At 45.8% G+C, this 24135-nt stretch overlaps 1 protein-coding gene across 1 annotated transcript in view; it reads left to right on the forward strand.

Moving 5' to 3' along the window:
• TECTA (tectorin alpha) overlaps positions 1-16594 on the forward strand; it is a 71425-nt gene extending 54831 nt beyond the window's left edge. Inside the window, exons 14-23 of the mRNA XM_062197211.1 lie at positions 466-752; positions 2162-2457; positions 6242-6352; positions 7536-7738; positions 8659-8822; positions 9264-9512; positions 14275-14437; positions 15446-15533; positions 15813-15929; positions 16494-16594. Coding sequence (XP_062053195.1) covers positions 466-752; positions 2162-2457; positions 6242-6352; positions 7536-7738; positions 8659-8822; positions 9264-9512; positions 14275-14437; positions 15446-15533; positions 15813-15929; positions 16494-16594 — 1779 coding nt within the window. The remainder of the gene's footprint in view (positions 1-465; positions 753-2161; positions 2458-6241; positions 6353-7535; positions 7739-8658; positions 8823-9263; positions 9513-14274; positions 14438-15445; positions 15534-15812; positions 15930-16493) is intronic.
• Positions 16595-24135: the final 7541 nt, after the last annotated feature.

Here is a 24135-nt window from a genome sequence, read left to right on the forward strand (position 1 = left end):
TTAACCGTAATAGACTCTCCTTGGCACAGGATTGGGATCCATTTTCAGTAATTGGTTTGTGCGGGGGAAAGTTTTAGACATGAATGCACTTCTTCCTGGTAGACTGTACTTTCCCAATGCTTTCTTCTCTCTCGTCCCCTCCTCCTTGTCTGCCCACTTAGTGGCTTCCGTTGTGGGGGGAACTGCGGAGAGCAGAGGGAGTGAACGCCCTTGAACTCTAGGGCTGAGGTTGGCAAACCATGGCCTGCAGCCAAGTTGCTTTCTGCCTGTTTTTGAAAATGAAGCTCTGTTGGAACACAGCCCCGCTCACTTAGTTACACATCGTCTCCAGCGGCTGTCGGGCCACAAGGGCGAACTTGAGTAGCTGGGATAGACATGGTCGGGCCTGCAATGTCTATAGTTTCTCTGGCCCTTTCCTGAAAAAATTGCCCAACTCCACCCCTTCCTCTCCAATCTCCCTTATAGGTGAATGGCACACAGGTGAATGTCCCGTTCGTAACTGGGTTGGCAACCAAGATCTACAGCAGCGAGGGCTTTCTGGTGATTGACACGAGCCCCGACATCCAGATCCACTACAATGGCTTCAATGTCATTAAAATCAGCATCAGTGAGAGGCTGCAGAACAAAGTGTGCGGCCTCTGTGGCAACTTCAACGGAGACCTAACAGATGATTATGTGACCTTGCGGGGGAAGCCGGTGGTGAGCAGTGTGGTGCTGGCCCAGAGCTGGAAGACCAATGGCATGCAGAAGAGGTGAGGGTGTCCCAAGAGTTCAGGTCACTGGACTTGGTGGCCCAGACCCTCCCCTCTCCGTGGAAAGTGTTCTTTGAGAATACACTGCCCTCAGTATGGTCCACCCTCTTCTACAGAGCAAAGTCAAGGGGCTTAGGGTTTGTGATGATACAAATAGGCACTTCAGCAGTCATGGTGATTCCTTGAGCTGCAGGAATTGGGCTTAACCAGTGTCTGCCTGGGAGCCAAGTACCCTTGTTGGGATGGAATGAAGAGCTGTGTCCATGCATACAGAAATGGGTGAGAATCCGGTTGGCCTTTTTAAAAATCAAGTCACAAAGTTATCCCCAGGCCCACCTCTGGCTGGCTGAGACAGAATGACCTAAACAAGTTACCCCAAAGGTTCTGGGTGTGGGGCCCCTCCAGGCTGCTGAACCACGATGATTGCTCCCCGGGTCTGTGGCTGTGCTCCTCTTTCTTGGTTTCTCTTTGCTTGTATAATGGTTGGATCCCCCTGTGCTTTGTATGCCAATGACAGCTGAATGTCCAGCTGCGGAAATGATGCCCCAAGCTCTCTTGGATGCTGCTCCAAGCATAGATTGAGTAATGTCTTGTACATTAGACTATTCTGTGAATGATGAGATTCAGAGCTGAGAAGCCTGGGCAATATCTATTCCAGTCTCTTGCTTTCTTGGGTGAAACAGAGGCTGAAACACTGACGAATTTACATGAGGAGGCCTTGTAAATGGCGAAGGCAGGGCCAGACTCCAACATTCTTAATTTGATGCTTTCTCTAGAAAGCTATTCATTGACTACAGATAGGAAAAAAGTCAGCTTTGGACATTTAAGCCATGCTGAGCATTCCAAAGATAAGAAAGGTTCAGGTTTTTTCTGAGAAGTCGTGATTGTTTGAATTAACTCCTCCACTCCCTCGCTTCCTGCACAAACTATCATCAGCTGGATCCCAATTTTGTTGTGGAGGGCTTGTCTTTGGTTTCTGATGGCTGAACTAGAACTAGCTTAGAAGGCTGCTCGAATTTCTTTTGAATCTACCAGCTATCACTCATGTTACTATTGCTGTTGGCTATTAAACCAACACATGTCAATGTTTTATATTAGTTATACCAATCAACATTAAAGGGTTAATGGTTGTTCCATCAATATCTGCCTTTCGTGAGGCACTTAGGCTACTAGTCCATTCATTTATCTTGTCCTCCTTTTATCCTAGTGCCATGAACAGGAGCTCCCATTTCACTTCCTTAAGGCAGACGGAGCCCAGTAGTACCTGACTTTCCTAGGGCCCCATAGCTAATCAGCCTTGTTTTGGGCATACTGCACCAACTCCTGGGATAGCAAAATGGATTTGCATGTGGTCTCACCTTCCACCGGATCTCTCAGATCACCGTCTTGGCTTCACTTATTCTGACCAGACTTCTTGTCCCCAGCTGCAACGAGCTGCAGTTCTCCCAGTATGCAGCCACGTGTGACAACGTGCACATCCAGAGGATGCAGGGAGATGGCCACTGCCTGAAGCTCACCGACATGAAGGGCTTCTTCCAGCCCTGCTATGGGCTGCTGGACCCCCTGCCCTTCTATGAGTCCTGCTACCTGGACGGCTGCTACAACCACAAGAAGTTCCAGCTGTGCGGCTCCCTGGCCGCCTACGGGGAGTCCTGCCGCTCCTTCGGGATCCTCAGCACCGAGTGGATTGAGAAGGAGAATTGCTGTAAGAGAACCGTGTTGTTTCTGTGGCTTCTTTGCTGGTGTGTTGCTTTGGCTTGGTGAGGCTGGTCCTCTCTGGCATTTCTCATAGCTCTGCCTCCAGGGCCGGAGAACAGCGTTGTGAGCTGTAGCGGAGGTGCAAGGAGTGGTGTTTCCCATGGAGCCTCATTCTCCTGCAGCTCCTGTCCAATTCCAGATATTGGCAAATGCACTTAGGAAGCTGAGGTTCCCCACATTAGAGGAGCACCAGTGTCGGGACGTGTGAGGTAGAGGGACATAGCCTGGGACTCCTGATGGATTTTAACTCAACTCAGCTGTCCTATGGCTCCTTAAATGTGTGTGACAGGGAAGGCCTATGGCAAGAGGCAAGCTGGGTTGGAACTGAGCTGGCTGGACCTGCCTGAGCTGGAAGCATACTATAGCTGGATTTGTGGATGAATCAGGTAGTCCAGGACACTTCCAAAAGTTTGTGGAATGCAGAATTCAGAGAGACGTTTATTTAGGTGCAAAATATTTTGAAACCCATGCATTTGAGATCGTCTTCAAAAAGTTTATTGAAAGTTCATCTGAGGGCCCGGCACCGTGGGTCACTTGGTTAATCATCCGCCTGTGGTGCTGGCATCCCATATGGGTGCCAGGTTCTAATCCCAGTTGCTCCTCTTCCAGTCCAGCTCTCTGCTGTGGCCCAGGAGGGCAGTGGAGGATGGCCCAAGTGCTTGGGCTCCTGCACCTGCATGGGAGACCAGGAGGAAGCACCTGGCTCCTGGCTTCGGATTGGCGCAGTGCCAGCCGTGGCAGCCATTTGGGGAGTGAACCAACGGAAGGAAGACCTTTCTCTCTGTCTCTCTCTCTCACTGTCTATAACTCTACCTGTCAAATAAAAAAAAAAGTTTATCTGAAAGATTGCATGGGGGCCTGGCATCATGGTGTAGCGAGCGGGTAAAGCTGCCTCCTGTGAGGCCAGTATCCCATATTGTGCCAGTTTAAGACATGCTGCTCCACTTCTGATCCAGCTCCCTGCTAATGTGCCTGGGAAAGCAGCAGAGAATGGCCCAAGTGCTTGAGCCCCTGCACCCATGTGGGAGACCTGGAAGAAGCACCTGGTTTCATTGTGGTCCAGCCCCAAGCATTGCGACCATTTGGGGAGTGATCCAGTGGATGGAAGACCTCTCTCTCTGTCACTCCCTCTTTCTCTGTAACTCTGCCTTTCGAATAGATAAAATTAAAAAAAAAGACTGCATGGATTTCAGAATTATTGGCACAAATAATAAGAGTAATAATTTCTATGAGCGTTTTGAAGTACTTTTGTTTAAGTTTGTAAGATAAAGACTCACAGATTCATATATATTTTTCCTATAATAAAATAATTTTGATGTGTGCAGCTGGCCCTTCTATTCATGAAGGCTTGATTCAAGGGTCTTCCTCAAATACCAAATTCTGCATATGTTCAAGCCCCTTGTATTTAGTGATGTATTTTCACATCGAGCCCACCCAGATCCTCCCATAGACTTTAAATGATCTCTCTGTTACTTACATCATGTAATACAAGGAACTGTTGTGTAAGTAGTTGTCATACTGTGTTGTTTAAGGAGTGACAGGTAGGAAGTCTGCTCATGTTCATTACAGATATCGCTTTTTTCCCAGATATTAACCCACAGTTGGTTGAATCTGCAGGTGCGGAACCTACAGATACAGAGGGGCAAGTTCATTGCCATTGTTCAATTTGTTCCTTTTCTCACCATGTTGATCACATAGATAGGGCAAATATAAATGCATATAAACACGTTCATATGTCATAAACACATATGTGTGTCCATGTCCATGTCGTTCTCATTAATGTACTGAGTCTGTGACCCACAGAATGTGTGTTTGTAACCTGACTCCCAACACAAACCCAGGGTATACACAGGCATCACTGTGAGAACGGCCCATTCCAAGACTAGATGTACACATTGGTAATTTGCAGACTACTTGTTCCCGTGTAGGAATTCACTTAATCTAGAGCCTAAAAGTTATGTATTCAGCAATTTCAAAAATAAGCAAATTAATGGTCTCTGTAGGAAATGGTTTATTCGATAACTTTGCTGTCTTATTCTCTGTTATAAGCAATATTTTAAATAACCTGAAAATTGGCTGATATATAGTTTCATTTTTTTTTTTTCATTTTTAAACCTCAGCGCTTCTCTGTCCGTGGCCATGCTGTATTTGCTGGCTGGCAGATGGACCACCTCACCTGTACATGAGCTTGCTTTCTTCCTGTTGGCTACAACTTCCGCACAGTCTTTCTGTTGTTCTCTTTGGTCCTTCCCATGCTGTGTTCATCAACCAGGACACTCGCTGACTGCCTGCTGTGTGCCTTGCACTGTTAGGGACTGAACACCTTGGACAAATGAAGGGGTCTTTCAAAAGGAAGTCTTTACAAAGTAAATATCTTTGCATGATGCGATGGCTTTCCTTCAGTCATCTTGCCAGAAACCAGACAGACAGAGATGAAGCCATCCATGTGCTCCCACCTGGTACAATTAGTTACCAGGAGGCGTGGCCACTCAGGCAGACGTAGGCAGTGTAGGTAGCTGTGGGACAGTGTGGGGGTTTGGTTTTGGTTTTGTTTTTAGCTATGTGTCCTTTGTGTGTTGAGAACACTTACAATGCACTCTCTTAATAATGTTCAAGCACACACTATATTGTTATTACCTATATTCTCCATGGCGTATCATCAATCTCACAAACTCATTCCTCTTGGCTAGCTGAAATGTTGCATCCTTTTAAAGCTGACAAAAACTCTGGAAGCCTACTTGGTACATGCTGGGAATGGCAAGTTGTTTCTATAGCACTAATCTTCGTCAGCCCTGATGTACAGGAAGATGATTCTGTTTGATAGAGAGAGGCTGTAAATAGTGTCCAGAAGAAAATGCTCTCAATTAGTGGCTTTCAAGCCGAAGTGTTGAGTATCTTGCAGGTGGATCATCTGTTACAGGAATATTGTCCATAATACCATGGTGAGGATATGTCACCTGTATTGATATCTTACTTTCAATTTTGTCCTTTTGACAAGTCAATGCTGATGGAGTTGTGTGCGGGTTTTTGGTTTGTCTATTTTTATAAAATTAAGCAAAAGTTTATGGGGAAGGTGGGCCGTGAATCAAAACAGACTAAGAAGCCCTGGTGTGAGGGACTTCTCAGGGATCATATTGGCTCTAAACTTTTCATGGTTGACAAAGATTTACTGAGCACGAACTGTGATGTCCAATTTGATGACAATGGCAAGTCAGAGTGGAACCAAGTGCTACCGTGTGCAGGTGTGAAAATCATGTTGTATGTATGGCTTGAGTGCTGGGAATATAGAGATAAGTGATTTGAACCCTACTCTTCATACAGGTATAAATGCAAGTAATTGTAGTCCAATGTCATAGGTGCCGTAATTGTGGTATATCTTGGCAATTGAGTGTCTTTGTAGTCCATCTTCACCACCTGTCTTCACTTGTGACCTTGGATGAATTTCAGCTGTGAAATAGGGTTTATAGTATTTAGCTTGAGGAGTACTCATTAAGGGTCAAAGAGGCCAACAATTCAGCTAACGCATGAAGCACAGGGCCAGGCCCAACGCAAGCACTCAATTTCTATCTCCTGTCATTATATTCTGGAAGGCTCCCCTGTCTGCGCTCTTGCAGCTGCCATTTCATGATATCCAATTTGATGAAAATGGCAAGTCCGGAGTCTAACCACATGCTGCCGTGCGTAGGTGTGAAAATCAAGTTGTGTGTCTTTCCGTGTGTTTTCCTTTTTAGCAGGAGTGGTTGAAGATCCCTGTGTGGGGGCGGACTGTCCCAACCGAACCTGTGAGCTGGAGAATGGAGGGGAACTGTGCGGCTGCATTGAGCCACCTCCCTATGGAAACAGTGAGTGACAAGGGCCACCTCCCAGTCAGAGAGGCCCAAGGCCGGAGGTCTGGCAGCGCCATAGGGAAGCTCCATGGAGGGACCCGATTGGTCCCACTCTGTAGGTTCCAACCCCAAGTTTTCAGGAAGCATTTAGCAGAACAAAGAAACAATTGGACTGCCTCAAGGTAGATGTTCTTTCCTCAAAGCCACATTCTTTTCTTTAATAAATCATAGGTTGCAAATTTGTACGTGAATGGAGCCAGCCAGTTCTGTCAGAGGCCAAGTTCAACATCAGAGAACGCCAGGTTGATATTTTAGACTCAGGAGGGCGTCAGGTGGTTTGACGGCAACATGTAAGCATTAGGACGGGCGTGCCAGGCACTGTGAGGCTGGTGCAAAGCCTGCTTTAGCTGACCCGAAGCTGTTTGGTCTTGAAGATGCAACTTGAAATGTTTGAAGCAAGGGGGCTAGGTCTCGTTCCTAACTGTAGCTCCCTAAGGTTGGACTGGCCTTGTTCTCAGCTGAGCCCACCTGGATGTCACTTGAAGGGGAGCTGCTGCTTGTCCCGCTCTGGGTGCCTTTTCCTGAGCCAAGGAGCGCAGACATATGGGCTAAATTTAACATCGCTGAGAACGAAAGCCTAATTGACTAAAAGGCTCCATAGGAGGTGACAGCATTGTTGTTCAAGGGCTCAGCTAAGCAGATGAAAATGTTTCTCTGTGTTGCCACAGTGCTTATCACCTAGTGTTTATATACTCAGAGAAAATGTCAATGGCTGCACTGCCGTGGCACAAGGCCAGCTCCTGGTGCTCGCTTGGGACTTGCTAGGGTTTCTGCTGAGCTAGACTCAGTGGAGGGGGTGCTGCTGTCCGTGGAGCGCGTGATCTTTAGCCAGGCCACAGTGTACCACATTCCACGTGTCACTTACAGAAAATTAGCTGCCACAAGTGTGGGAGGGATGAGGGGGGTTGGATTTGTAGAGGAAAGATAAAAGACAACCTTATTAGCGTTGCCTCTACCGACGCCCAAGTTATTGCTTGGAGTGAATTCATGTACTCATTTGCATTTGGTCTGATCAAAGCTTAATTAGAGTGGGGATCATCTGTGTCCTCTGGCGGAGAGTGGTGTAGGAGGCCTCGCTCCCTCCCCTGCCGCAGGACTCACTCCCACTGGTGTGCCTCCGCTCTGACTGTTCCCGCAGACTCACATGACATTATTGATGCGGAGGTGACCTGCAAGCCAGCCCAGATGGAAGTGTCCATCTCTAAGTGCAAACTCTTCCAGCTCGGCTTTGAGAGGGAGGGTGTGAGGATCAACGACAGGCAGTGCACCGGCATCGAGGGGGAAGATTTTATCTCCTTTCAGATCAACAACACCAAAGGGAATTGTGGAAACATCGTACAGGTGAGAACATGGAGCAGGCTAGGGCACCCCGCCCTGGTGACGGCTCTTAGTGCTTGCACCGGGACTTTCTTAAGTCTAACTCCAGGGGTGGTCTACGTAGAAATAGACTCTGGAAAACAGCGAAAGTTATCAAAACAAGAGACAGCAAGGACAATATCCTTTGGTGCTTACTGGTTGGTTGACCCAAGAGTGCTTTAAGTGACATACTTCTTTCCACTCTTGCTCTTGTCTTCTACCCTTGTATGTTCACAGAAGTGTTGTTTGTCTCTCTTAAGCTTCTGCTGTTCTTCCGGCTAAATACAACTGGGCTCAGCTATTGGGAAGGGTGGGAGTGGGGTCAGGTGTCCCAAACATTCAACAGTTGAGAGTAGATCTGTATCCAAGCTTCAACTTGGAGCTATTTGGGTTAGCGATGCATCTTGCCTCTCGTCTTCTTGCTTTTCCCTGCTGTGTGTCTTTTATTCATGGCTCTGTTCATTAATGTTCTTACCAGAGAGTGAAAGGAATCAGAGATCAAACTTGCACCTGTTCATTTTGGCAGTTGTAAGTGTGTCTCGTAAAAGACGTGGTGGAAGGGAGATTTCAAATTAAGGACTGAAGAAGATGTGTGTTACCTCACAATGGCAGTGCTCCCTGCTGTCTCTAGCTTGGGGGCCTGCAGACCACTGGGAGCCAGTTGTAGACAGAATTCAGTGGAATAGGAAATCACCCAAGGTGATCAGACTGGAGGGTGCTGTTGACATTGATCGCAATACTTTCTTCCCCCAGTAAATGCTGAGGCTAGTTCCATGCTGATTTATAATGGATTCTGGGTTATATATGGAATGAAGCCATTTCTCCACTCCATTTGAAATGCAAGCCCCATGCCTACTCCCAGGTTTAATGATTTCTGACTCCCCTCCCCCAACCCCGCTCTGCAGTCCAATGGCACTCATATCATGTATAAAAACACAATCTGGATCGAAAGTGCCAACAACACTGGCAACATCATCACCAGGGACCGCACGATCAATGTGGAGTTTTCCTGTGCTTATGAACTGGATATCAAGATCTCCTTGGATTCTGTTGTGAAGCCTATGCTAAGGTAAAGGATCCCATGCAATCTCAACATTGCTTTGTCTTTTCCTTGACAGTTAAGGTTCGTGTAATCAAAGTTGCTAGCATTTGTCTTTGAAGCACTAGTGGAGATATAATTCAGAATTCCTGGACCTAAATATTTTAGACCAGCACCGTTCCATAGAACTTTGTAGAATTTTCCAAAGTGATAGCAACATGCGATCATTAAGCACTTGAAATGTGACTTGTGGCTTGGAGGCAGGGGTGAGGAATTGAATTTTTAATTTTTTTTCATTTCAATTTGAATTGCTCCTTGTGGCTACTGGGTACCAGACTGCATAGCAAGGCCATAGACCCTCCTGCTACTTGCTTTGCCTTCTGTTTGCATTGTCAGCTGGAGATGTGCTAGGCACGTCTGAATTAACACAGTCGTCTGGCATTCCCTGTCCTATGGTTGTTTCCCTTTTAGTGTCATTAACCTGACAGTTCCAACCCAGGAAGGCAGCTTCACCACCAAGATGGCACTGTACAAAAACGCCTCCTACAAGCATCCTTACCGCCAGGGCGAGGTGGTGTTGACAACTCGAGACGTGCTGTATGTAGGCGTCTTTGTGGTTGGAGCTGACTCCACGCATTTGATCCTAACGCTCAACAAGTGCTACGCCACCCCCTCCCGCGACAGCAACGATAAGCTCCGGTACTTCATCATCGAAGGGGGGTGAGTAGCTCCCTAATAGACACTGTCTTATCTGCAGTCTTTTTTGGGGGGAAGGGAGCAGGACTGAATACTTGTTGACAGGACCAGCACTTTATGTCTCTTAATTCATCTCATTCTCATAGCAGCCTGTGAGGTAGATGTGATAAACTTCATTTTACAGATGGGATCAGTCCACATATTGACAGTCACACAGCAGTTTGGTGGTGGATTCCCCCCAGGCTATGTGACTTAATGACAAGATGCGCTGTTCTGGGTGTGATCAAAGCAGGGCTTCTGGTCTGCCTTCTTCGAATGTGGAATTCTGCAAAAGAAAGGATGTAGTAAGAAAAACTAAGTGTTAATGACTAGGAAGTCTATCAAATTAAAAGAGAATTTAAAAGACAGTGGTTCTCCATAGGTCATAGGGATATATTCCAAGATCCCCAGTGGATGCCTGAAACCACAGGTGGTACTGGACATTTGTGTGTGTATATTATACATTTATATAATGTATATATACACATTTCCCAGTACATATATTCCTATGATAAAGTTCAACTTGTAAATTACTCATAGAAAGAAATGAACAATAATTACTAATCACACCATGAGTAGGTGTGGAAATCAAGTTGTGTGTGTTTTCACATGTTTTCCTTGTCAGCAGGCATGGTTGAAGATCCCTGTTTGGGGATGGACTGTCCCAACTGAACCTGTTATAAAGAGAAAAATTATAATAATGCACTATGATACAAGTTACATGAATGTGGTCTCTCCCTCTCTCTAAAGATCTTATTATGCTGTACTCCCCTTTCTTGTGATGATGCGAGATGACACAATGCCTACGTGATGAGATGACGTGAGATGGATGACACAGCATTGTGCTGTAGTGTGAGGATATTACATAAGGGTCGTACATGATGAGATGACGTGAGATGGATGACATAGCATTATGCTATAGCGTGAGGATACTACATTAGGGCCGTACGTGATGAGATGGTGTGAGATAGATGACATGGCATTGTGATGGGGTGTGAAGATACTACATCAGGGTCGTTAAACACAAGCACTTAGGTATGTGACAGTCTATCTGATAAAGAGACAGCTACTGAGTGACTAATGGGTGAGTGGCACGGATACAGTGACAAAGGGATGCATCGCATCTTGGGCAGAGTGGACTGGGAAAGCACGAGGTTTCATTGTGCTACTCAGAATGGTGCATTTAGAATTTGGCGATTGGTTCTTTCCTGGAATTTTTCACTGAATATTTTCAGACTGTGGTTGACCATGGGTAACTGGAATTGGGAAAGCAAAGCCATGGGTAAGGGCTGCACTCTGATAATACCCTGTAAACTCAGCAAGTTTCCTTTTACTCACCACCGTAGGCCCACCACGTAATGTACTTCTTAACACATAGTGGTTGCACATTAAAATTGACAAGGTGAATGAATGACAAGAAAAGTTTATAGATCAATCAACAATAAGAATGGCTATCTTTCTTTTTTTAAAAACACTTCCTGGTTCTGTCAGGCAGTTTGCACGTGTTATAATCGATTTTACAATAATTCATTTTTAACAGCTTTATGGCATGCAGACTTTATATACAATAAAATTTACTTGCTTTAAGTGTAAAATTCAATGATTTTTTAGTAAATCTGCAGAGGTATACAAACAGCACCATAATCTAATTTTGGAACATTTCCATCACTCCAATACAAAGAATTCTTAAAGCAGGTGATGATGTTAATCAGAATTCTTTCAATTGTAAATGGCAGAGACCAATTCAAACCAGCTTATACAAAAACAAAAACAACAACAACAACAACAACAACAACAACAAAAACAACAAAGCATTTGCAACACCAAAGCACGACACAGCTTCAGGGATGATGGCATCTGGGAGCTAGATGCTGGCCAAAGCCTCCTCTTGCTCTCTCTCTCATCTCTGCCTCTTTTGTCTCTCTCATTGACCTTGGTAGATCCTGGCAATCCTCGACTCACCTTCTTACATTGTCACGACTAGGGAGAGAGTCTTTTCTTCTACCCCCAATTCAGGCAATCCCAGGGAAGGACCATGAGTAGCCTGTCTGGGCTCACATGGCTAGCCTTTGTTCTGGGCTGGGGATGCTTGGGTCAGCATCCACTTGTGTAGCATGCAAAGTGCTGTGGACACTGGAATTAGCTTTATGGTTGGCAGCGGAGGGTGGAGAGGAATGGTTCCCCAAGAAAAGGGGTGTGGTTCTGGGCAAATAATGGACATCTGCTATGTTGGAGATGAAACAGTCTGGGAGAGGTGAGCGACATAGCTGACCCAAAGCCACCCAAGCAGCAAAGGACAGAGAAGGACATGCTGGCTCCCTCACTGGTAAGGCATGGTGCATGGCATGTGTTACCAAGGCATATCGTGGAATCTTCAGCAAAGAACCCATTAGGGCATTTGCCTTTCTGAACTGAATGTAGCTTTCAGAAGCAAAGGGAAGGAATTGGTGACTACCTGGTGTCTCACAGGCCTTGATGCATGGGTGGACATCACAGTTCTCCTTCTCCATGTCCCTTTCTTCCCTTATCACCTTCCTTTCTCAGCATAAATGGGCTAAGACAGAAGCCACTGCACACATGCAAACCCAACTGATAGGGCTTGGGAGTTCTTTGAAAGATGAGCTGGTGCTTAGCATTTTAAAAGGAGTTTTGGGGGAATGGACATTTAGCCTAGTGGATTAAGGTAGCTGTGTCCCATACTACAGTACTTGGGTTTGATACCTGGCTCTGGTTCCTGACCCCAGCTTTCTGCTAAGGCAAATCCTGGGAGGGAGCAGTGATGGCCCAAGTAGTTGGGTTCTTGCCCCCCAAACAAGCGAGACCAGGATGGAGTTCCCAGCGTCCTGCTCTGCTCCTTCCCTCCCCAACCAGTGCAGGCATTTGGAGAGGAACAACAGGTGAAAGCCCTCTCCCTCTCTTTGTCTCTTCCCTGCCCCCCTTTGTCTTTCAAATAAATAAAAATAAAATAACATTTGACAGACTTGACCCAGAGAGGGGGAACAAGCCAGCATGTTCATAAACCTCAGCGCCCCCTAGTGTATGTCTGAATAAAGATCTTCAAGTTACACTGTGGTTGGGTGGGAGGTGACGTCGTCCTGTAGGAGAATTCGACTCCATCAGTCCTTTTGAACCTTTCTTGGGCAGATGGGTTATTGCTTTGTTCAAGTGAACTTAAGAGAAAACGGATATTCACTGGTTAATAAATGAATAGTAAGGTGTGTCCAGCTTGTGGGGGGTCAGTTGTTTATCCCCATCACCAGCTCCGAAGTCTGAACACACACAGGACACCTGTCTTGTCTTTTTCTGTGCCCTGATAGAGGAAAAGATACGTGTCCCTCTGGTAGTGGATAGAAGACACTTGTGCTTGGCTTATTCGCTTGCTCTGAGAAGGCGCCCAGCCAGCCCCCCTGCTCACCTGGACCCCCTCCTTTGTATCCATGCTCTTCTGATACCTAAGCCTCAGGTCATGTGCCTGGCAGAGAGCTGGTGGTCAGGAGGGAGAGTCTATATGAATATTGGGGGCTGCTCCCACTTTAGAATCCTTGAACCAGTTTAGACCATCCAAATGACTAACAGCAACGAGGAAGAGTACAGCATGTAGGTTTTTGTTTGAAAGCAATTAAGAGACAATTGCCTGGGAAAGCAGCTAGCATTTTGCCTACAAGACTAATTACCTAACTTAATAGGTGTGGGAACGCTGAAGGCTAACTTCCAGTTTTAATTTTCCTTATTGCTAAGCAGCTTAATCCTTGGGTTAGGGAAAGGAAACAGGAAAAAGAGCGCTTTTATCCATATCACGTTGAACAACTTCTTGGCTTCCGTGGGCCCAGCTTGGCTATGGAAACACAAGTCATTTACCCACTCACCCAAGAAAGATTTTTGAACACCTGTGACATGCTGTGTGATGCTTGGTGCCACGGTGAGGACGTGGTTCCTGCGCTGAGGAGCTCAACGAGGCGCCGTTGGTAGATCCAAGAAAGGCCACCTGTTCCTGCCTTTGAGGGCACGGGCAGGCATCTTTATAACGGAGGGTACGTGACTGGGTTGAAGAAAGAGCAGGAGTTATGCATGGGAAGAAGAGCAGAAAGATCTTCCAGGTGGGGAAGCTGTACATGAAAAGACACGGGAGCGTGCGAGACTGTGAGGGGGACTCTTAAGAAGTTGCAGCGAGACGTCTGCGCCGGAGGGGTGTCTCGGCGGTGACTTGGCTCCAAAGCACCAAGAGGAAGGGAGTTTTTCTCAAGAGGCGGTCGCCTCCTTTTGAATGGTTCTAACCTCCTCCCTAGCCACCCTTCCTTCCCCTCTAGCTCCTACCTATTCTAACGCGTGGGAAGATTTCCCAGTAGGGTTTGCATCGGGGGCTCCTGCCAACATTGATAATTAACTGAAGAAAGTACAGAAGAAGTAAGAACTAATCTTGTGTTTGTTAAATTGTTATCAGTAAAACACAGCATTATGAGGGGGAGGAATGAGAACCGGAAGTGTGGGGAAATTGAGTGCCATCCCTGCAGTCATTTAGCTCTTAGCTGCAGCTGGGATACTAATTCGAAGTGGAATTCAGCGTTCCAGAGCTTCAAACCATGAACCCACGAGGCAGTGGTAATAAATGACAAACCCATGCAGATCAGAGGTCGCTTTCAAAGGCAAAGACATTTTCACCCTTCATGACGGTTTGATGTGAAATGTGAACTTTTGAAAGGAATATGAGGACTGAAGCCAAGATCCCATTATTTTTTTTTCCAATTAGGTGTCAGAACATTAAAGATAACACCATTGGCATCGAGGAGAATGGAGTGTCCCTAACCTGTCGCTTTCACGTCACCGTCTTTAAATTCATTGGGGATTACGATGAAGTCCATCTGCACTGTGCCGTGTCGCTCTGTGACTCAGAAAAGTACTCTTGTAAAATCGTAAGTGAGAGTGAGTGAAGTGCTTAGCCCTATTTCTCCCTGGCCCAGCACACGGTCCTGAATGCCAGGTGACTGAACTGGAATCACCTACAGGTGCTTAGGATGGATGCTTTGTCTTCTTTTGGGGGACACAGAGAGAACATTCTGTTGAATCTTCTCTCTTTGAAATGTCAACTGGTCATTGAACTATCACTAGACAAGGGTTTCTCAAACCTTGGCACTCTTGACATTTTGAACCCAGTAACTCTTTGCCATGTGGGACTGTTGTGTGCACTGTAGGGTGTTAGTGGCACCTCTGACTTCTACCCACTACATACCAGCAGCTTCCACACCCCAGTTGCAGCCCTGAAATATCTCCAGACATTGCGACACGTGCCCTGTGGATGGCAGATTGACCTGGTTGAGAAGTATGCTGGGAGCGTATGGAGTAGGGCCACCTGAATTTGATGACCATTGGGTTGAGCTCAACTCCACTACTGGACCAAACTCCTGGGCACAGGGTCCAGTTTACCCAGGGGTCCTGATTTGCACGTGAGGGGCAGATAGGATGAGGTGGCAAGCCCATCATCTCTTCCACACTAGAATCACATCCCTACCATGTAGGGCTATCTCCTTATGGTTGGATTGCCCTGAAACCTGGCCTCTACCATCCAACATTCCAGCATTATGCTCACCCTGTGTTTGCAGAATCAAGATATGAATTATGGTCAGAGCTACTTACAGATGATGCCGCATACATTAGCATCCGATGAGATACAACAAGCCTCCTTCCCAAGCACAGAGGCCCTTTGAATCTCATTCTAGTGTGGAGAATATATTTAATTCTGCTCAACCTAAAGCCTGGAGTCCCAGTGGGCTCAATGATCAAGAATGCATTGGTTCTAATTAATCGGAGCAGCGACAACGCTCCAGGCCGAAGCCACTGCCTCTCTGGAGGTGGAAACGTGGTGAGGAATAAGTTATCAGCTTAATTGTGTGAAATTTCCCCTCTGGTGTTCTGTTTTTCAGAATTGCCCACAAAATTCCAGGATTGCCACAGATTATACAAAAGAACCCAAAGAACAGATCATTTCAGTGGGACCTATTAGGAGAAAAAGTATGTATGTTCCCTAAAACCCACGATCAATATTAAAGCAAGGGGACGTGAAGACGTGGCGGTCTCTCTCCTGTGCTGTGAATCTAAGGATGAGGAGGCTGGTGCTGGGGACAGCAGTGCGAGAGGCTGCCCACCTCCTTAAGGAAATCTTTCCTTGTCCTCAAAACTCCACGACCTTGGCCTTTCCCATACCCTTTCCTCTCTTGACAGCCTAGCCTCTAGGGAGCAGTTGGAGGGTGCCACCGCCTGTAGTTAATTCGCTCCACTGTCCGTTTTCAGGGCTGGACTGGTGTGAGGACAACGGGGGCTGTGAGCAGATCTGCACGAGCCGCGTGGACGGGCCTCTGTGCAGCTGTGTGACCGGAACCCTGCAGGAAGACGGCCGGAGCTGCAGAGGTAGCTGCGCCTCTGCTTCTGGGCAGGCAGCTGGGGGGGGACACGGGAAGTTCTTAGCACAGGCGAGGGAGAAAGTCCTAGTTGAAGCCCATTCAGTCAGCACCTTACCGGTGAAAGTTCCAGTGACTAAGAAGGAAAGATGGGGAAAATGCCCAAGGGATTCTAGCACCCCCTTTGTAAACCTTTGAGTCCCTGCTCTTTCGTTTAAAAAATTAAAGCCATTTTTTAAAATAATAATAATAAAGTGAGTTATCCCACCACTTAAGGACCTTAATTGGCCTTACATCTGTCTGCCCAGGCTGCATGGGCTGAGGCCGGGAATGAGATGTTTGCTCCAATAAATAAAATCCTGGCCTTCACCCGGGATCTCGCTGCGCCTGTGATGCTAACAGGATGCTCCTCCAGGGTGGATTAATTCTGCCTTAGTCAGGGCCACTTGGATCGAGTGGGTTCTTGGCAGGGACATTTCCTTTACTTAGTTGGGTACCACAAAGATGTCTGCAGGCTCACTCACAGGGTATTTTTCCTTCTCATGGGATTTCCTATGTTCCTCTCCGTTTACAGCTTCCAATTCCTCAGCTGAACTTCACGTTTGGACACTCCTTCTCATCATGACCCAGATTTCATTATGGCATCTTGTCTATAAATCAGGCACGACCTCATAAGGAACTCAAGGTTGCCATTTAAAGTACTGGAATGTACTGACTTCAGCTGCCTGTAGGATAGAACGTGTGTGCCCCGAAGTCCAAACCCATTTGAAAGTGTCCAGCACCTAAACGTGACGCCCCCGTTCCCAGTGGTCACAGGTCTGGAAGTGAGTGAAATCCCAAGTCCTCTTTCAAAGCACAAAACAGGGCTTTTCAAAGCCAGTTGTGGAAAGCGTGTGTCTTGCCGAAAATTCCCAAATAGTTGCCACTGGACCTTTGGTTCATAGGAAAAGTCATTAAAGGAAAAAAAAAAAAAAAGAATAAACAAAACACCTGGTTAGCCAAGACAGAGCAGAAATTTGACCAGAGAAATCTGTTGAGCCGGTGTCATTTGGGCATCACAGCTTGTACGGAGAGAGGGCCTGTCGCAATGATTTTGAAGCAAGGACTGGAAGGTCTGACTCCCTCGGGGCCTCTTCTGCTGTTTGGGAAGTCTCTGATCTGTGATACGCATGCGTTGCTCTCTTCTGTTTGCGATGAGCTCCTTCCCCACCCACTGTGCCCTCCACCCTTGCCACTGTTTGCAAACCCAACCACTTCTCTTTTTACAAATCAACCAAATAATTTTTCATGTGTTTTATCTTTAAATAAACTTTGTGTTCAAGTATTCTCATTACTAGGTGGCTCGAATCATTCTCATTGACGTTAAGCTTTGCATACTAAGTCGAATGCTGCAATTAAAAAATAATACACAAAAGAATAAGCCGCAGCCATCGGGCCAGGTAGGCAGTGCCGGCCCGAGCTGTACTGCATTGTGTTCTGGTCCCGTGTGTACTTCCAGAGCATTTAGGTGCCATGCACAAGAGGAGCAGGCAGTGCCCTCTCTTATAAGTGGCACATAAACACACATTTACCACAAAATTGAGGGCCTGCTAAATATATCCCTGGAGGGGCTCTCCTCTCTACAGTTAAAAGCAGTCACACCTACTTCACATCTATTCCGCAGCTGTCTTGCCTTGAAGCCGACAATATTTTTGTATTTTCCTGGGAACTCCAAAAAAGCAGAGCCAAGCTGCTTAGCACCCTTGGGTGTGGGTGCGAGTGCCATGGCTGTTGTCTTACGTGTCGAAGGCAGCAGCATCCCATGGTCATGGGGCTGAAGCGGCAGGAGTACACTGAGTCTGTTCCCCCAGCCCCGGGAGGGTCAGAGAGCCCCAGCTCAGCTTGGCAGCCACACAGGCTATGCTACAAAGAGGACAACCAGCACGGGTGGAGGACAGTGTGCATCTACTCCTGCTGGGTCTTCGCGAGATATTTTGGGAAAATGCTGAGCACTCGGATGAATCAAGGAGTCAAACCATCTACGCTCGCTGCGATGCAACACTGCTCCTCCCGTGTGCTAGAAACGGATGTCGTGCACGTGTTCTGTGTTTACATGCAACCTCAACTCCCCGCCACCTCACGTGTCGAGAGCTGAAGATTCCAAGGAGTTATTGCACCTTTTCCGTTCCCACTGTTGAAGGCGTAGGTTCTCAAAATCAGACAGATGCTGAGCTGAACACAATAACATCACACTTAGTGTTTTGCTTGAGTTCCTTAGATGAAGTTTACACAAAAATATACAAGGAGGAAATGATATATTACTTATTTCATGACTTCCTGTTGATTCTCATATCAAAGTCATTAGAAATGACCAAGTTAAAAAACTATAGATTTTGGGGTCCAGCATTATGGCGTAGTGGCTAAAGCCATTGCCTGCAATGCCAGCATCTCATATGGGCACCGGTTTGAGTCCTGGCTGCTCCACTTCTGACCCAACTTCCTGCTAATATACCTGAGAAAGCAGTAGAAGATGGCCCGAGTTGCTGGGCCCCTGCACCCACATGGGAGATCTGGAGGAAGCTCCTGGCTCCTGGCTTTGGACTGGCCCAGTTACAGCTGTTGCAGCCACTTGGGGAGTGAACCACTGGATGGAAGATCTCTCTCTCTCTGTCTCTCCCTCTCTCTCTGCAGCTTCCAGAGACTAGGAAATGCAAGCTTCCCCTCTGCCTGGGAGGGAGAAGATGCAGACATCGGTGGTGATGGCTCTCAGGATGCCTTGGAGGGCACCACACCTGAGTTAAAGACAAGCACGTCTACAGAACTGGTACCAAACAGCCCCTTAGGTGACTTCCTGGGGGGCAGGAGAGTGTGGAGATGACCCTGCCCCTTCTACTAATTCTGTTTGCAACACAAACCATTCAAAGTGCTAATACCTTCCTTTTCTCCTCTATAGCATGAGCACACTAAGGTTTTTTTCACCAAATATTCTTACATTAGGAAATGAAACTAGACAAATGTTAAGTGAAATGAGAGTATATAGAAAGAAAACTCCAGAACATTGCTTTTTCCTTGTGCTCAAAAAAATTTGCCTCAAGGAGGGGAGACAAAAACGTACAAATTTAGCAAAGGTTAAAATGGAAGTTAATTGGGAATCTTGTTGGCTTGGTATTTGTCTGATGTGAAAAAAAACAACATCTTGGGGTCTGGCATTTGTGACAATAGGGAGTTCTATAATTAGTTTCTAACCAGTATTAGGTATGTGTGCTACTCAAAAATCCTAATGGCAAAACTTGAGAGCACTAATTGTTTAACATTGTCTAATATTCTAGCTATTTTTAGAACCATTTGACATTTAGTGAGAGCTTGAAATCTAATAAAATTTCTTTCAACCAAAGGAATTAAGTAATTATCAAAAGATGACGATCATACAGGGTTAGGGTAATGAAGAATTAGTTCTTTATTAATTCTGAATTAATGAAGCCTCCACCCCATTCTGAACCTTCCAGTTCTCTCTCTCTCTCTCTCCCCAGACCCAGGGCACTTCTGTACTTTGCAGCGCACTGCAATTTGGGCCTGTTTAGAAGAACATGATGGTATTCTTCAGGGCCCCGGTGTGCTGCACAGCCCTGTGAAAAAGAAAATCAAACAGCACCCTCTAGTGTCTGCTTTTTATTTCCGCACGAAACCCAAATGTATACTAAACCACACCAATCAAATTATGATTCCCGCCCCACCCCCTGCCTCACCGCCGCCCCAAAACCTCAGATGCAGAACATTACCAGAATATAGCTTTGGAAAACACATCAAATGCCAAGGACATTTTTCTGGGGAACAGTATGAGATTTATTTTTATGCACAATGTAAGCATCATTCCAGGAAAATACCAGCTCTTGGCATCCCATGCAAATTTTGCCCTTAATATCTATTTCTCCAACATGAGGACAGAAATAGCTGTCAAGAAAAATTAAGTGTATGTCTTTAAAATGTTGAGAAATAAACAATCTGATAAAAAAAAAACATGAAATATTTAGTGGTCTCCCCCCATCCCCAGTAGAATGTGAAATACTTTTGTATGCATCTACAGCACGGCAGCGATAACTCTGGTCTGACTGATGCCAGGCTGTGTTTGTGATGGTTTAATTATGTTTGCTGAAATATGACTCTCATATAAGACAACATCTCCACGGCAGAGGGACAGATCTCAGTGTCTATAGATAGAAATAAAATACAAAAGACTCATCGTTCCATGAAGAACTCAGCAATCAAATTCTATTTGCTAAGGAAACAAATGGAGGAAGAATAGTCACTGTACATTTTGATGTGTGTTTCTGTTTGCCTATAGCCTCGAGGTTAGCGATTGTTTTTTGTTGGCATAAGAGACTGATTGTGAAATATTTTTGAAACTAAGATATTCTCCCATTAGATGAAATGACAGAACCTTATGCTAATGTATTATCTTCCATACCTAGCACTGTACTACCTGTGTTTAATATGGTTTGATGCTAAATCATGCTGCATTTAAAATATTTATTTATTTGATTTGAAAGGCAAAGAGAAAAAAAGAGAGAAAGAGAGAGAGAGAGAGAGAGAGAGAGAGAGATCCATTTCCCATCTGTTGTTGTATTGCCCAAGTATTTACAACAGCAGGGGTTGGGCCAGGCCAATGCCCAGAGCCCAGAAATCCTTCCAGATTTCCCATGGAGGTAGCAGGGACTGAAGTATTTGAGCCATCACCTGCTGTCCCCTAGCGTGTGCACTAGCAAGAAGCGGGGAGCTGAAGAAGGGAGCTGGGACTGGCACCCAGGCACTCTGAAATGGGATGCAGATAACTTGAGCATCAGTGTAGCTGTGGCACCCAACACCTGCCCCTCATGTTGCATTTTGACAGAGAGATTAGAGAAATGTGAAGCTGAAGTAACATTATATAGGGTACAAAGTGTTAAGAAAAACACAGAGGCCGGCACTGTGGAGTAGCAGGTAAAGCCGCCATCTGCAGTGCTGGTATCCCATATGGGCATTGGTTTGAGTCCTGGCTGCTCCACTTCTGGTCCAGCTCCCTGCTAATGGCCTGGGAAAGCAGTAGAAGATGGCCCAAGTTCTTGGGCCCCTGCACCTGTATGGAAGACCCAGAAGAAGCTCCAGGCTCCTGGCTTCGGATTGGCTCAGCTCCAGTTCTGTTGCAGTCATTTGGGGAGTGAACCAGAGGATGGAAGATATTCTCTCTCTCTCTCTCTCTTCCAAATAAATAGAGAGAGAGAGGGAGAAACACAAACCCACTCATGTATGTGTGCTTGTGCGGGTAGGTTCATTTAGCAGTTTTAAACTTCTAATGGGACATATTAGAATGATAATTGCCTTTTCAGACAAAACCTGGGAAATAGAGTTCTTGATCTTCTGCCCTTAGCTTTTTAATTTCTTTGTGGAATAGTTTAGGGTGCAAAAATCCATTGATATTACCCTACTTCATTTAGGTAAAAATACATTATTTTACTGAAAAAGACAGCATACTTAATTACTTTAAGTCTTGAAAAACCTTTTCATAAGATATACCCAGAATCAATAGTTTTTTTTTAAAAGATTTTATTTATTTATTTGAGAGGTAGAGTTACAGACAGTGAGAGGGAGAGACAGAGAAAGATCTTCCTTCCATTGGTTCACTCTCCCAATGGCTGCCAGGCCAAAGCCAGGAACCAGGAACTCCATCTTGATCTCCCATCTTCCATTGCCACTTTCCATTGCCTTCACAGGCATGTTAGTATGCGTCTGGATTGAAGGCAGAGCAGCTGGGACTTGAATCAACACTGTGATATGGCATGCTGCCTCCATAAGCAGTGGCTTAGCCTGCTGGGCCACAACACAGGCTACCGTCTTGGTCTTTAAATAACATTTACATCTGCTATGGTTTGGGTGTCCCCTCTAACACCCATGTGATGTAATTGTTGCTATGATAGTACAGGGAGGTGGGGCCTGAAGGGAGGTATCTGGGTTGTGAGGGCTCCCAGAACAGAAATGGATTAATGCTACTACCCCAGGAGGGGATTAGTTATCACGAGAATGGGTTCCTGATTTAAAAAAAAAAAAAAGAGATGAGTTCCCCCTTTTTCCTTCTTGCTTCTGCCTCTCCATATACCCTGTCATCAGGCAATGCCCTCCCCCCTGTTGTGGCACAACCCAGAGACCCTCACCAGAAACAGGCACCTGTGGACTTCCCAACACCCAGGAGTGCGAGCTAAAAACACGTTCTTTCTAAGTTACCCAGTCTGCGGTACTCTGTTACAGCAACAGAGCAGGAGCTGAGACAACATAAGGACATGGATCATTCAAGTCAAGGACTTACAAGTGTGTCCTCACTAATACTTTCCATGTGTCTTGGCGCTGAAGACTGCAAAATGTGGTTAAGGCATATCTCCACCCATGCAGGGAGCAGAGTCTGCCCTCCTGAGGAATCAGGATCAGAAAGCAATTTGGCAAACTAATTTGACATGGGGGAAGTGATTTAACACATAACGTGAAAGTGTCTGGGTGTCCTGTCAGAATATTCAAGGCAGAAAATTAAAAAAAAAGAACCGTGGATCGCACAGAACACAATTTTTGCCCTTAGAAGAAAAAAATTCCCAGTTTCTAAATGCTTCCTTTCAACCTCCAAGAGAGAAGCAGTAGAAACATTCAGAATTTTAATTTAAGATTAACAGCAATGTAGTGAGTTGAGAGATGCTCAGTCATGATATTTTATTTATTTTTTTTAAAAAGATTTATTTATTTGAAAGAGTTACACAGAGAGAGAAGGAGAGGTAGAGAGAGAGGTGTTTCATCTGCTGGTTCACTCCCCAATTGGCTGCAATGGTTGGAGCTGTGCTGATCCAAAGCCAGGAGCCAGGAGCTTCTTCCAGGTCTCCCATGTGGGTGGATACAGGGGCCCAAGGACTTGGGCCATCTTCTACTGCTTTCCCAGGCCATTAGCAGAGAGCTGGACTGGAAGTGGAGCAGCTGGGACTTGAACTGGCGCCCATATGGGATGTTGGCACTGCAGGTGGCAGCCTCACCTGCTATGCCACAGCACCGGTCCCAGCCATGATACATTTTAAAAAGATTTTTTATTTATTTGAAAGTCAGAATTAGAGAGAGAGAGAGATATTAATTATCTAACCATTGGTTCACTCCCCAGGTGGCATACAATGACTGGGGCTTGTCCAGGCCAAAGTCAGGAACCAGGAGCTTCTTCCGGGTCTTCCACATGGATGGCAGAGGTCCAAGTACTTGGGCCATCTTCCTTTGTTTCTCCCAGGCCGTTTGCAGGGAGTTGGATTATAACTGGAGCAGCTGGGACTCAAACAGGTGCTCATATGAAATGCGGGCATCACAGACTAGGGTTTTATCCACTGCGCCACAACACTGGCCTCTCACCATGCTACATTTAATTGGTGTTGCTCATGCTGTTGTTGTTGTTTTCTTTTTTAAGATTTGTTTATTTATTCTGAAAGGCAGGAGAAAGAAGAAGAGACACACAGAATGAGGTCTTCCATCCACTGGTTCACTCCCCAAATGGCCACAACAGCTGGGGCTGGGCCAGGCCAAACCCAGGAGCCCAGAACTGCATCCAAGTCTTCTACGTAGGTGCAGAGGCATAAGCACTTGGATCATCTTCTGCTGCTTTCCTAGGTGCATTGGCAGGGAGCTGAATCAGAAATTGAGCAGCCAAGATGTGAAATGGTGCTCATATGGGATGCCAGTGTCACACTGTGACTTACTGCACGATGTACATGTCAACTGGCCTGTGTTCTAATCACGTTTTTAAGCCTGGTCCTTCATGCAGATCAAGTCCCCAGAGAATATTTGTCCCTTCCCCTGTCCATCAAGGAATCTGAGATCACTGACTTTTTCCTAAGGACAAAACTCAATGATGAGTTTTTCTTTTTAACTTTATTAAAATTATACAAGTTTCATATATTTCATTTGTACAGATTTAAGAACATAATGATACTCCCCACCCTACTCTCCATACCATCCATGCTCCAACCCTTTTTCCTCCTCCCTCTCCCATTCCCACTCTTAAGTTTTACAAAGATCTTCTCAGTTTACTTAACGATTGTAAGGTTAACCCTATACTAAGTAAAAGAGTTCAACAAATAGTATGAAAAAAAAAAAAAACAAACAAACCACTGTTCCTCAACAGAAGAGACAAGGGCTGTAAACAGTCATTGAATCTCACAATGTCCATTTCACTCCAGTACATTACA

The sequence above is a fragment of the Lepus europaeus genome, chromosome 7 (assembly GCF_033115175.1).
Source record: "Lepus europaeus isolate LE1 chromosome 7, mLepTim1.pri, whole genome shotgun sequence".
NCBI lineage: Eukaryota > Metazoa > Chordata > Mammalia > Lagomorpha > Leporidae > Lepus > Lepus europaeus.